Source organism: Macrobrachium nipponense, chromosome 32 (assembly GCF_015104395.2).
Source record: "Macrobrachium nipponense isolate FS-2020 chromosome 32, ASM1510439v2, whole genome shotgun sequence".
In the NCBI taxonomy this organism is placed as follows: Eukaryota; Metazoa; Arthropoda; class Malacostraca; order Decapoda; family Palaemonidae; genus Macrobrachium; species Macrobrachium nipponense.
In genome coordinates, this window is record NC_061094.1 from 38011018 (window position 1) to 38025940 (window position 14923).

At 38.1% G+C, this 14923-nt stretch overlaps 1 protein-coding gene across 1 annotated transcript in view; it reads left to right on the forward strand.

Moving 5' to 3' along the window:
• The window catches only part of LOC135207347 (uncharacterized), a 29672-nt gene that overhangs the window by 7301 nt on the left and 7448 nt on the right, over positions 1 to 14923 (forward strand). Inside the window, exons 5-8 of the mRNA XM_064239076.1 lie at positions 1923 to 1989; positions 4383 to 4516; positions 8007 to 8100; positions 12451 to 12492. Coding sequence (XP_064095146.1) covers positions 4419 to 4516; positions 8007 to 8100; positions 12451 to 12492 — 234 coding nt within the window. The 5' untranslated portion in view covers positions 1923 to 1989; positions 4383 to 4418. The remainder of the gene's footprint in view (positions 1 to 1922; positions 1990 to 4382; positions 4517 to 8006; positions 8101 to 12450; positions 12493 to 14923) is intronic.

Below are 14923 nucleotides of genomic sequence, written 5' to 3' on the forward strand. Positions count from 1 at the left end.
TATATTTGACTGGGAGGTGATTCATTCACATCGGCCTGATCGCTCCATCCACCTTCTATACAGTATCCCCTCTCCCCTCACATCCCAGGCTACTGCAACCTCCCACTACTGACCTCCATCGCGTGAAAGCAGTGCTAATGATAACGGTTATTTTAAAATTCCCCTCACCGACATACGAAGCCTTAAAATGCCTATGTTTGCAGAACATTTTCAGATGAAAAATACTTTTGTCTTTCATATCGCAAAATATTTGCACAAACTCGTGTTACACCCTGTATATATACTAGCTGACCAACCCGGTGCTGCCCAGGAAAACTCTGAATGACAACTGATAAACTCTCTCTCTCTCTCTCTCCTCTCTCTCTCGTCTCTCTCTCTCTCTCTCTCTCTCTCTCTCTCTCTCTCTCTCCTGTTAAGGTTGCTGCTCCAGCTACATTGCCCAGATTTTTTGACATTTCATATTTCACCACTTCTCATCCCTATTCCTACTGGGGCTGAACTTGGCCTTAGAGCGCACCAGGAGTGTCTGTTCATCTCAACGATATCAGAAACTATGGATTAGACACTAATATGCATAATTTTTGACATTTTATTTTTTACCTCTTCTCACCCTATCAGGGCTGAACTTGGGTTTCAAGGGCATTGGAAGTGTCATTTAATCTCAGTGACCTCAAAAACTATGGGTTAGATGCTAATATCTCGTTTTCAGTTATTTCTATTTTCACACCCTTCCAACCACCTTCCCCACACCAACCCCCTTTCGTGCCAGTGATGTCTAACCCCCCAAGTATTCTTTCTTCGATGCTAAGTTACATGTCTACCAAGTTTGGTTGAAATTGCTCGATGCATGCAAAAGTGTGTGATGCAAACACACATACATCCATCTATACTAAAAATAAAAGGAACCCCAAAACATGCAAAAATATAGAAAATAAGTATTATATTTCAGAGACTACTGTCTCTCTTTTCAGGTAAGTAATGAATGAGAAAAGTTAAAGAAAAAGCGGTATTTATACCAATAAATCCATCCACAGGTAAGCTGTATCAATAAGTGACCCTGGTTGATAATTTCTCTTTAGTCTTCTTAAGCGTTGGGTTGGATGAAGATTTAATCTATGATATCTAAATCCCAGGAGCCCTTCCTGGTATACAAAATCCCATGCTTGGACTGTGACCAATCTTATATTGGTTTAACAGGTAAATCACTGCCCCGAGATTAATACAACATAAATGGTAAGATAGGTATGGTCAACAGAGCTCAACTAATTTTAACCATATAAATAACCATAACCACAGAATAACTAGAATTTGTCACATATAATTTACAGCAGCAATTGTTGGTACAAAAGCCAGATGGTTGAGTGAGCTTTGATTAAACAAAGAAAGGTAAAGAATATCTCCCAGCACACATATGCCATGTCAAGAGGCTTACGAATAATGGCATTGCGGATCATTGGCTTAAGACAGGCCATGCTATTAGCTGGGATAATCCCTCGATAATCAGAAGGGTCAAAGATTACCACAAAAGGAATCTATTGGAATCCATCTTCATTGAAGCCACGTCAGCAAGGAATTTAAATCTCCATCCTGGATTGTTCCTTGATCCTCTCTCCTTACCTGTTTTGCTTAAAGAACACGCTGCCCAGATTAACAAACTGTAACCCCACGCCCTGCTTTCTGTTTTCGTATATAAAGGTCTGTCTAGTTGTGTTATATTCAGTGTGAACTTGAAAATGAATAATATACAATAAAAGTACTTGCTCCAAGTCCCCAGTTTTTCACTCACTTTTTAACCCTGGATTTAAGGATATACTACACACATATATATGGATATAAATATATATATATTTATATATATATATATATATATTGTATGTGTTCATACAAAATGCTTAACTAATTTGGTCAAATTCTATTTACAGTTACAAAGACGATATCTCGCTATGCGTTACATATGGTATTTGGCCAGTCGAAATTACGGCCATAGAAGTGAGTATATAGACTATACTTATATTCCTACTATACAAGAGACTATATTTAGAAATTGCAAATCTCTCTTAAGGTTGGAAAATAACAATAAACAAAGAGATAAAAGCAATCTATTCATAAGATTTTACATATTTCTATTATTAAAGTAATTTGATTGAAAGTAGATGCCTGTCCACTTACCAAATTGTAATGCGTATCTCGACTTGTGAATCTGTTTTCATTTTGTTTTGTCTACTTAAAATCTTTTTACGTATAAAATATTTGAGAAGTCAGGGTGCTCACTTGTATGTGTTTGGAGTTTTTAAAGCAGATAATTTCCGACTCTGTCTTGTAAAAAAAAAAAAGTAAACTTATACATGGAATTAATTGAAAAACGCTATTTACCAAATATCATTTATATTCCTATTATTTACTCTCTAATTTGAATAACCAGGTACCATCAATTAAGTTGAATTTAAAATTGGAAAAAACAATTGCCTCCCTTTCTTAGATGTTTTGATACACAGAGAACCATTTCAATGTAAATTAAGTATTTATGGGAACCCAACCAACAACAAAAGTCTATTATTCAGGCCACCATCTTAGTATCAAAATATAAATTTTTTTTTTCTATGTTTTTATGAGCATTACGCATAGTCGGTCCCCAATATGTGGAACAAGAAACTGAATACATAAGAAAAATATGGACAGATTTATGTTATTCATCACATGTATTAGATATTTGCTATAATAAGGCCCACAAAGTTTTATAGTGTAAGTAACACGAAGAATTATACATCTACGAACATTCTTAGCTTGCCTTATTTTAGCGGTTCAGTAACCATAAAATCATTAATAAAATCTTTTAAGGTCAACATAGCCTTTCTTATAATAACACACTAAAAGGAATGCTAGTAAAAACTGGCCCCAAGGAAAGCAACAACATAATTTATAAAGTTTCATGTTTGGATTGCCCCTCGTTTATAAATATCGGCCAATTTAGCAAACATCAAATGCAATATTCATTCATTTAAGTGAAAACGCCTAGAGCATAAATTGGAACGGTAGTCCAGTAACAGCGAGATCAAAAGATATCTTGTCACGAAATCGTTAAGAATCCGCCATTATACAACTTACTCCCAATTGTAATTCTAATCTTAACTGCTTTTTATCTGGATCCTTGTATGTGTAACACGTTTAAGAACGATCTTAAAAGATGAAATCACAAACATAATTACAAATTAGTTACTTTATAGATACTTTCTTTGTATATGTATGTTTAATGTATTTTTTTTTAATTAGTTTACCTTGCGAAAAAAAGTTGTATGTTTAACAAAATGGAATTTTTGTGTGGTCAGTCACCGCCCTGCATAATCCTCCTAATTGTCTTGTCATTGCTTCTGAGCAGTTTGTAAACATTTAAATTGTAACCCTGTTTTATGAAGATTACACATTCGCCAGGTGTGTTGGATTCTAGGTACATATTTTCCTTTATATTCCCCATCTTTCTTTTAAACGATCTTTCTTTGTAAAATTATCTTCATATTTATGTCAGTCTACTAAGTAAAGGACATTGAGTTGAAAGGCGTCGCAGTACTTCTTTGTTTCACCATCTTTCGTGGCTTTTGCCTTTAGTATACATTCATCACGTTCCAAATTTTCGCGATTCAGTTATACATACATACATACATACATACACACACACACACATATATATATATATATATATATATATATATATATATATATATATATATATATATATATTTTTTTTTTTTTTTTTCTTGCTTGGGGTCGCACCGAGCAGTTGAAAACGCTGAATGGGGTCGTGCTAAGAAAAACTTGGGAACTCCTGGTCTTAAAAACGTACCGATGTTGTGAATACACAAAAAATTCTACACTGATGTAATTATTTTCATTGTGAAAAAAAACTATTAATTTGCCCTAATATAAATCGGCAGCATTTTAAAGTAATATCAATTATAGGCGTTAGGAAATAAGTTTTATGCCAGATTTTCTAAGCTTATAAATGACCACTTTTGGTAGTGGAATGGAATGGAATCCAGATTTCAGGCCAAAGGCCAAACGCTGGAACCAATGAGGTTATTCAGCGCTGAAAGGGAAATTGAGATTAGAAAGGTTTGAGAGGTGCAACAGGAAGAAAACTTTGCAGTTACCCTATGCAACAAATGTTAGGAGAGGGTGTATAGCAAGATGGAAGAAAGGACTTTTGGTAGTATTTGAAAATATGTTTTATAACACAAATCTGCCCAAAAAAGTAAAGTATCGTGAGATGCGATTCAAATATGGGATAACATAATAAATAAACAATTTTCACTAAAACTATTATTATTATTATTGTTGTTGTTGTTGTTATTATTATTATTATTATTATTATTATTATTATTTTCCAGATAGTAGCAGATGTCGTGATAGAGCTAAGGGACTTCATGCCCGATGTCCCTTTCTTGGGGAAGGCGGTGGTACATATGATAAAACTTCCGACGATAACAAGAGAATCTAACTGGGTGGATAGATGGTGCAACACGTAAGATGTTCTCTCTCTCTCTCTCTCTCCCATGTTCTCTCTCTCTCGCTCTCTCTCTCGCTCTCTCTCTCTCTCTCTCTCTCTCTCTCCCTAAATAAGCGTACTTAACATCCTGTTCGATTTTTACTTAACAACATGTCTCTACTCGGCAACCTGAATCCAACGAATAAGTAATCAGGATAAGTATGAGAGAGAGAGAGAGAGAGAGAGAGAGAGAGAGAGAGAGAGATAATTGGAATTTACTACATTTGAGAGGTATGTCTCCACGATGTCATAATTTTAACTGTCATTGGTGTATCATCCTAACAAACAGGTTCTGCTTCATGTGTATGTATGTACGTATGTATTATATATATATATATAAAACATGTTTTGACATGATAGAACCTATATTTTGTAGCTGCTGTGAGTCCTCAAAGAAAATACACTCCCAATGCCCCCCCAACCCCCCGGGCTCCATAAGGCAGATCAAAGACTATTGAAGATTTCTCTTATAGTTGGTCTCGCCCGGAATAGTACTTGTTGGCACAGTGATATAATATAAAGGACTCAGAACAGGAGGGCTGTATCCTCTGTATTACAACGACCACCTCAGCTCTCTACGTCAGGGAAAGAGGGTGAGTTTGAGGACTCACAGCGGCTACCAAAAATAGGTTTTTCTTATATCAAAACCTGTCTTTTTTTATTATAGCGTAGCCAATGTTCGTCCTCAAAGGAGCTTACATGTGACGAAATGGCTTAGCTCCTGATAAATAAATCCCAACAACCTAAATTATATTTGGTCCGAGGTATACTCACAGGTTATTAACCATTTTCTTTATTGCGGATACTCATAGGGTTTGGCAATAAAGAACAGGAAACGGCACACATATCAATATATGAATTATTCTTTGTGATTCGAAGGTGGCTTACCTTAATTAAGTTGGGTTTGCCTGCAAAATTACTGAGCCTTCCCCAGCAACATATCAGCAGTCTGTCAACTACTACTCATTCAGCTCTTCCTCAAGTGGCTCTTCAGATTACTGTTTATCTAGGTAAGCCGCCAGTTAAAAGTCCTTCATTCCTGAGCTCCCATTAAAGAGGTACAGTATAAATAAAAATTTATGAAAACAATATGTTTGTGTTCCCAAGGGGAGGACTCCCATTGCATGTTATGCTGTAGGAGACATCCCCAACCATGCACGTTCTATGGGGCTCCACCTCTCCCCTTTCTTGTAATATATAGTCTAGGAGTTTATTTTTCTTTTCCCTGTTAGGAATGTATTGTTCGTGAAAGGGGTGCTGATGGTATTACTGTCCTTTCTTAGGCTAAGGAAGAGGAAACTCTCAAGAGTAATGCTTCCCAGATTCCCATTTTTCAAGAATAGTATAAACTCTGCAATTCTGTTGTGGGGCTCATTCAGTGAGTTTTGAGAAAACAGACTCCTCAAAAAGGGTCCCAACAGATGGAGGAAGAAGCAATAGGGAGGTTACATTGGGGGGCAAAATGTGAGAGGCCACCAGTGCTTCCTGCCTTAATGCGACACTCCAGAATGCTGCAGAGTGCTCCCAATTGGTCCACATAAATGTTGGCTACTGCAGTGAACTTTGTTCTCGAAGACTCTGGAAGCTCTTTAATAGGTGGAGCCTGACATAAAATTCAGAAATGGCTGTCCTGAGATTTTTCTCGTAGTAGTCCTGAATTGCTGGGTAGCCATGTCCAATGGGAGTTATCTTCCTTTTATAAGGGTGGACAAATGTTGCTCATTCCTTTGTAGCTCTATCAGATAGAGATAAACAGCTTTACTTCTGCCATAAATTTGTTTCATAGCCATCATAAAATTCTGAAATTCCGTCTTCACTGGATTGATTGTTTCAAAAGGAAAGAGACAGAATACTGACGCCTCCCAGAGAGGTTATTGGTTCTGTAAAATTGTTGTTGTACTATATTTCAATTGGAAAAAGGTTGCTTTTATGGCTTTCATAAATATGGTTGCTTTTATTTGGTTTTCATTGCTATATTATTAAACAGCATAACTGTCTCCTTCAACAGTTTCTGAATCGCTATTGAAGGAAGGACCAAGCGCCATTTAGTATTGGGAAAGGCCACTCTGTCCCAAAAATTTTATATGCTCAACGTCAGTCAGTTTTCCTTTCATTAATGAGATAATTTCCATCCAGTGAAAGGATGCAAATTAAAGTGTCTAAACAAGGGTTGTCAGCATCATTCTCGGGGGACAGATATTGAGGTTTTATTGTCCGAACAGGTCTCAATTGTTACCAGCTGGAACTCTGTGAGTTAGTAGGTTGTCTCTTATTATGTATTCTGATTTTATCGGGGATCTAGACAACTGATCAACTTCATTTTTGGGCTTGTGTTTTTTATTACTCTGTTCCCATGACCTAAGCCTTTTGGTGAGAAACCTATCTCTGTCCGGGCAGACTGTACAGCCTCTCAATCCTCAAGTTCAAAGGATGAACAATTTGTGCATATTACACCTGATTCCACATCCAGGACAGAACTGAATTCCTATTGGGAATCATGGATAGCACCCCTATGCTGATGCTCAGTAACAAGCGAGTCCTCCAAGAAGTTAATCTCTCATGGGATCATCTTTGATACTGCTCATGATTTCCCTTAAGGAAAAGACAAACGTATCGACAATTCCTCAACTACTGTGACGTCACTAACGGCAGAGTAATACCAGTTGGATGTAGATCTTCATGAATCTATTCCTTTCACATGGAAAGGAACCCCGATAATAAAGGATAACTGGGGAACTGTCGATATCAAAAAACCATTTAGTTTTATTATAAAATACTACAAAGGAAATACTGGCCTTTACCAAGGCTCGTAATTCAAGCATGGATGGGAACTACGATCACGTCTTTTTTTCATAAACAAGAAGTTGGGCAAATCCGACTTACCCTTTCGGTAACTTCAAATTATGTAGCAATGTTAAAAAGGTCATTGCATTATAAGTTTAAAATTGATTGCCTACGTAAATGCTAAATATCACTTCGTTAAACAAGAAAAAGAGCACGGCAACTACAGCATAGCCTAGCGATCTACTAAATTTATCACCTTAGAAGAGCATACTGGCTCCCAATTTAAACAAATATAAGCCTACCCATTAAAATTTTAAGGAACTAAAACTTTTCACTGGGTCTTAAAACTAAGTACTGAGCGAGTAAGGCGTAGAGAGACGAGGTAGTCGTTGTGGGACTGGAGCTAGAGCCCTCCTGTCTTGAGTCCTTTATATTCTATCACTGTGCTAAGCACTATTCTGGCCAAGAGCCGAGACCAACTGTAAGACAAGAGAATTCTTTGTAATTGCTTGATCAGTCTTATGGAGCCCTGGGGCTACCATGTGAGTATAACTCCTTTGAGGGCGAACAGCGGCTACACTACAAAAAAATATAGATACATGTATACATACATATCTGTGGATGTTTCTCCCTTTTAACTTGCACTAGAGTCCTTTTTTAACAAATGTCATTGCTCTTACAGTGGTGTAGAGAGAAAATTCATGGATATGTTCCCTATCATCATACACTCGGCCAAACATTATTACAATGACATCGAAAGCCTAAGAGACCATCAGGTAAGACCAAGACAAGCTGTCCTTGGTAAGATCAACATTAATGATTACTGAGTGTCTTGTAATTTCGATAGGATGAAGTACTGACTAATTATTGATCATATGGAAGTACATAGTAAAGCCCAACAAAGTTCGAGGGTCGTTCTCTAGGACTAATATTTTTGGGGGGATCATTATCTTCGTGTATTTACAGTATTTTGTTTATGTTTTTACGGAAATCCCCAACACGCTGCAACGGTGGCTGCATACCGGATTACAACCCTTGGGGGTCACTATGTACGAAAGATCCGAGAAGAAAAAATAAATTAGCAAATTAATAAATAAATAGATAAAGATATACGTACATTATTGAAATACAAGAATTGTTTAAGGGTAGTAATGTGTTGCATGGTACAGACACAGCCATACGGGTGTTAAGGTGAGGACGTTTGATATTTTTAATTTCATTTGTTCTTGCATTTATTATAAGAATTGTGCTTAGGCGTTAACTAGTAAAGGAAAAGTTTGTTTATTGTTATGTATATAACAAAATCAAGATCGCAATAAAATTGACAGTTAAATGATTTAGAGTACAGACGCTCCTCTACTTAAGAACAAGTTACGCTCTGAACGCCTATTCGTACCTCGAATTGTTTGTAAGTACAACTTGATAGACGCAGTGTCAATATGTACAGTACTATTTATGCTTTTTCATCATAAAACAAAATACTAGTGTTGTACTGCACTTTATAGAGTATCTTATCGACAAATAATACATGAAACGTGAATAAGTAATACATAATACATGAAACGTAAATAAGTACTAAATTGTGATGATAATAGTACAATTTATACAGCCTTTTACGTATACGATTGATATGTAAAACGTAAATACAGTAAGTGCAGTACTAAATTGTGATGATAATACCTGCTTACAATATATGGAGTGTTTTACTAATACGAACGATACATTCAACTTAAAACACATTAAGAAAACTAACAATCTACGGACATAACCAGCACCGTTTCAGGGAATCCCTTCTCACCCCTACCCACTTCGGAGGGGGTGGGGGGGAGGGAGGATGAAACCCCATTATAAACCATCTTAGGGGTCCCCACTATAACCTTGCCAAGTTTCATGCCCATCGGACCAGCACGGACGGACAGACATAACGCCCATTAGAGTAAGATTATGGTAATAATACAGTAAAGTACAACTGTTTTTCTTAACTTTGAAACTGGTGTTGTACGCTTGACTCACGTGATGGATGATGAGAGGAGGAGAGGCAGTGTGGAATTGCAGGGACGGCTGGCCAGTCGTCACCGTCAATGTCGTCTTGGGGAAGGAGGCTCTTGAGGTTGAAGGCACTAGTCTGAAGAACTGGTCGATGGAAGTTTGCACTGTTTTTTTCTCCTTTTCATTGCATATGATACGATAACACTGCATGGCATCGCTGATAGTTGTTACTACTTTTGAGAACCTCTCCACATTTGGTCCCTGAGTCTCAAAAAGTCTCAAAAATAGTCAAAGCTCTTTTTAAAAGAGTAAACCCCCAGCCATCAATTTTGTTTCAAACTTCATTAAAGGAACAAGTTTTTCTTCTTTGCATTTCTTCCAGTTCCATTAAAATCATCATCCACCAACTCCTCTGGATTGCTCTCAAACAGCTCTTCCAAGTCCTCTTCCCCTAAGCCAAGTTGCAGCTTTTCACTTATGTCATCCAGACTTTTTGTTTGTTTGTTTGTATGGTGCTTTCACGTTCTATGGAACCAGTGGTTATTAAGCAACGGGACCAATGGCTTTACGTGACTTCCGAACCACGTCGTGAGTGAACTTCTATCACCAGAAATACACATCTCTAACCCCTCAGTGGAATGCCCGAGAATCGAACTCGCGGCCACCGAGGTGGCAGGTCAAGACCATACCGACACACCACTGAGGCGCTGACTTATGTCATCGAAACTTAACGATTCACTTTGCCTCCTCCCCTTGATTAAATCCCTTGACATTGTAAACAAACTGCGGGCACAAAGCCTTCCATGCTCCATTTATGTTTGAGTCACTCAACGTATGGCAGAAGTATCCCAAAAGTCTGGTGGTCACACCTGGGTCACTGACCTCCTTCAATGGTAGCCTGTTTGTATGGCGAGTGTAATATTCTTAAAATTTGCTATTATACCTTGGTATGTACATCACCCGAATGTGCGACGTTGTGTTAGGGGGTATATGGTAAACAAATAATTTTAATCTCTGGGATGAAATGATCTAAGTGCAGTGGGTGACCAGAGCCATTATCCAAAATTAGAACCTTAAAGGGAATCCCATTCTTGTAGCAGTACCGCTTGACTTCTGGAACAGTCATGAAGAAAGCAGTTTTCAAACATAGCTTTCTTATTCGACACGCAGATTGAAGACAGATTTTGCTTGTATGGTGCTTTTACGTTGCGTGGAACCAGTGGTTATTCAGCAACGGGACAACGTCTTTACGTGACTTCCGAACTACGTCAAGAGTGAACTTCTATCACCAGAAGTACACATCTCTCACTCCTCAATGGAATGCCAAGAATCGAACTCGCGGCCACCGTGGTGGCACGCCAACACTATATCGACCACGCCACTGAGGCGCTGATTGAAGACAAAGAAATCTTTATATATATATATATATATATATATATATATATAAAAATTTCTGTCTTCAATCAGCGCCTCAGTGGCGTGGTCGATATAGTGTTGGCGCGCCAACACGGTGGCCACGAGATCGATTCTCGGCATTCCATTGAGGAGTGAGAGATATGTACTTCTGGTGATAGAAGTTCACTCTCGACGTGGTTCGAAAGTCACGTAAAGACGTTGTCCCATTGCTGAATAACCACTGGTTCCACGCAACGTAAAAGCACCATACAAACACACACACACACACACACATATATATATATATATATTATGTATATATTATAAATATATACAGTACCCGTGAATTTGCAGAGTGGTACACAAAGGGAGATTTTAACTTCAAGTCTCCCGATGTGTCGCCATCCAACAATTGTGTGAGCCTATCCTTCGCCGCCTTCAATCCCGGCAATGTCTTATCCTTACGGCTGATGTACGTTTTTTCTGGCATATTTTTCCAGAAAAGGCCTGTCTCGTTAGTACTGAAAATTTGCTGAGGAGTATAACCTACCTTATCAATTGTTTCTTTGAGTATCTTGGGAAATTTTTTGGCTGCTGTTTTGTCGGCGTTAGCTGATTCACCAGTAACGATCATGTGATGGAAGTTAGCGCATTTTTTTTTAACGATGAAACCATCCATCACTTGCAGCAAATGTTTCACCTGCAGCGCTTTTGCTAGCCTTAACCTTCAAGTCATTGAAAAGGCTTGCAACATTTTCCTGGAACAGAATGGGGCTCAGTGCTACATTCCTCTGTCCCCGGTGTTCCATCTATTAGTCACAAAGTTTTTCCATTTCTTCAGCTACCCTCCCCCTTCTCTTACTTATAATTGTTCACTGCATTGGCGCAGCACTTTTCACATGTTCCATAATTCTATCTTTGTTCTTAAAAATAATGCTGATAGTCGAGCGATTTATATTATAATGACGAAACACTTTCATGACTTTCTAATTTCTTTATAATTGCCACTTTTGTTTCAATTGAGATAGCTTGCCTTTTTTATCACTGCCACTACCTTCACTTGCTATTAGCCATGATAAATAAATCACAAGACTTAATCGGAACACAAGAGATGAAGTCTTAACAACTCGCGCAGCTCTGGATTCTAGTGCCGCACCTGGACCCACGTACGTTACATTATTACATACTACCGGCCTCAGGCCCTCAGCTTAGTCAGCTACGGTGCTGCCTGCTGCGCTGTTCACCGTGGGGAAGCGGCAGAAATTTCAACTAAGTAGAGCCGCGCAAAACAAAATTTTAACTTACGGCTGATGGACGGAGCGCTCCAAACAAATCTGAATTTACGATCACGGATGTTCGTGTGTCTGAAAGTTCTAACTGGAAAGTTCATCAGAACTTTGTCTGAATCGCGAAGGTAGTACAAATGATTCAGCTTCTTGACAAGTTAGAATTCGCAGAAGAAAGTGACTGGTTTAGTTTGAAGAGCATATCAAGCAAAGAGGGAGATTATGTCAATGGATGCTTCTGCACGATTGAGATACGGGCTGGTGACTGATGAGCAATTCACAATACCTGCCTAAATTAATTTTTAAAAATCGAAATAAAAATCTAGATCGACCAAGTATTTTTATGAAAAGTCTCTTGATAGGTGTATAAATTCCATATACATGTCTTATCAACGTGTATCTTCAAAGCTTGACATCTGTTATCAATATCACTCAAAACGAAAATATTCTTTACAGGTTCCTACACGTGACCAACCAGAACTCCAATGGCTCAATATGGTAGGTGGAAACATCTTAATCCAATGGTCTATTTGCTTGTGCTTTAGTTGCTGTTACCTATGTGACTCTGAGACACATTTACTGCTGGTAATTCCTATTTTGCTTCCATCTTTTCACATATCAATAAAATTTAATTGTTTAAGACCCAAGACACTACCTTCATAAGAGAGCCATTGCTCACAGATGGTCTAAATGCAGAATGTTTTTCACACTTACAACCATAGTGACATACTAATTGCAACCTCTTTTCCTTTACTTTATATACAACACACACACACACACACACACACACACACACACACACACACACACACACATATATATATATATATATATATATATATAAATATATATATATAATATATATATAAATAGCAGTAAATGAAACAATCAGGAGTGTGTGCCTAACTTGCTTACTTTCGCATGAATGTACGCCCATCGGAGATCGCATGCATATATCTACCAAGTGGATGTTATGCTGTTGACCCTAACTGAATACGTAACTGTATGACTTTGTTTTCAGGAGGTAAAGTACAAACTGCAGAATCTGGTGAGAGAAGGCCGAGAGTAAATGTGAAGGCTATGAGGGAAAGAGAATGATCTTTAATTTTGACTGGAAGAATAGAATCGGTTTTCTTGTATATGTATTTGATCTATTCATATATGTGTTTGGCTGTAAATATAAGCTATAAATGTGATGAAAGACGAGGTGGGTCACAGAATACGTGAAGCATGGTAGGTAGCAGGGTGAGTGCTAAAGACTGACAGGAGAAATGAAGCAGCTAAGCAAGCCAGGGTTGGAGTGTTAGAATGGACTCTTGAGCAATGCTCTTTCATGAAATTGATGTGTCTGTGTTCAATACTAACAGAAGAAAGAAGGCTGCCACTGTTGAGAATTGTTACCTTACACTGATTTGCGGATTTCTCTATGGAACATATATACACATTATTCGCGGAAAATGAGCCTATTCACGGTATTTACCACTGAGAAATATTCACTCATCACTGTAGGTCATTTTCATGGCTAAATGTATTTTTTGCGATAAAACTATTAAAATACTCAGGTAAAAGTATTTTTAGGGGGTTCTCAGCGTTTTTTGAGGGGTTTTAAGTATTCGCAGGTTTTACCTATTTGCACGGGGTGTGTGGTACACATCCTCCGCGAATCCGGGAGGTTTACTGTGTATATGTGGTACAAAAAGAACTGACAAGAGGAGAAATGCAGTTATGCGGAAGACATGGTTAAAATGGTAATGCTAGTGAAGGTGAATCGGTGTTTTAAGAAAATGCGGCCATGAAGTAAGAATGAAGAACGCCAGACTGGCAGAAAGAGGGTGAAACTCAAAATTTTCAGCTGGAAAGAGATAACAGAGAACTTTCGGAGAGGAGGGGCTTAATATCCAGGATATGCAAATGCATGGAAGATAGAAGCAGATAATGTTGGAAAAGTTTCCTGCAAGTTTTCTGCACATTTCTGAGACACATCCAAAGATATACACAAACTATATGAAAGCGCTTGTTACTTCATCTTTATCATCAAATCATTCCTGTGGTTTTCGGCTTATATCTAGTTATGTTAGCATGGAACACCAAACGGAAAGAATCAAGCTTAACAGTAACATTATGAGACAGAGGCATGCAAGAGTGAAAAATTATGCTATGACAAAAATCATGGAAGAACTATTTACTGACGAGACTGAGAAGCTGAAAAGCCTGGGACATGTCCTTCGCACCACCCCTCGGAGGACAGTGAGTGATAGTGCCAACTGAGCTTCTGTGGGTACCAGAAGAGTTGGAAAACCCTGACCTTCTTGGTTAAGAATTAAGAGATGGGAGGACGGAGATGAGTAGAGATTTGGCAAGGCTCTTTCAAATTTACGATGTCAAAAGCAAGCACTAAGGCACTTCAATAATTGAGACAGTGAAAAGGACACAGAGTGCTTGGGCTGCAATATAAAGAGAGCCAGGAAACAAAGCAGATGAAGTACAAGATCTAAAAGTGGAAATGGAGGAAACCACTCAGTTGCTCTAAGAGGCAACACTTCAAGAGGTTGGACTGCAAGACAGAAGAATGGGAGCGGGACTGGAGGTGAATCAAATTAGGAGACTGCAAACAACTTTCGCAATGCCTACAGGGGACCACATGAGGAGATAGAAAGGAGATAGAATTTGGTGAAAAGAAACCACATGGAAGATATCAATGGCAGAATTTCAGGGGCCATTTGCCTTGCATCGAGTTAAAGGCAATGATAATAATGGAAATTTAACCATCCAAGGTTCTAATATTTAAATATAACATTACTGTTTAATTCAGTAAGTTAGCCGATATGCATATTAAGCTTAAAAGGAGGGTATGTACATATGTTTGCATCGTTCTTAGTTATCCAGAGATTCAAACCCTATCAAATCATATAGATACACACACAACGCA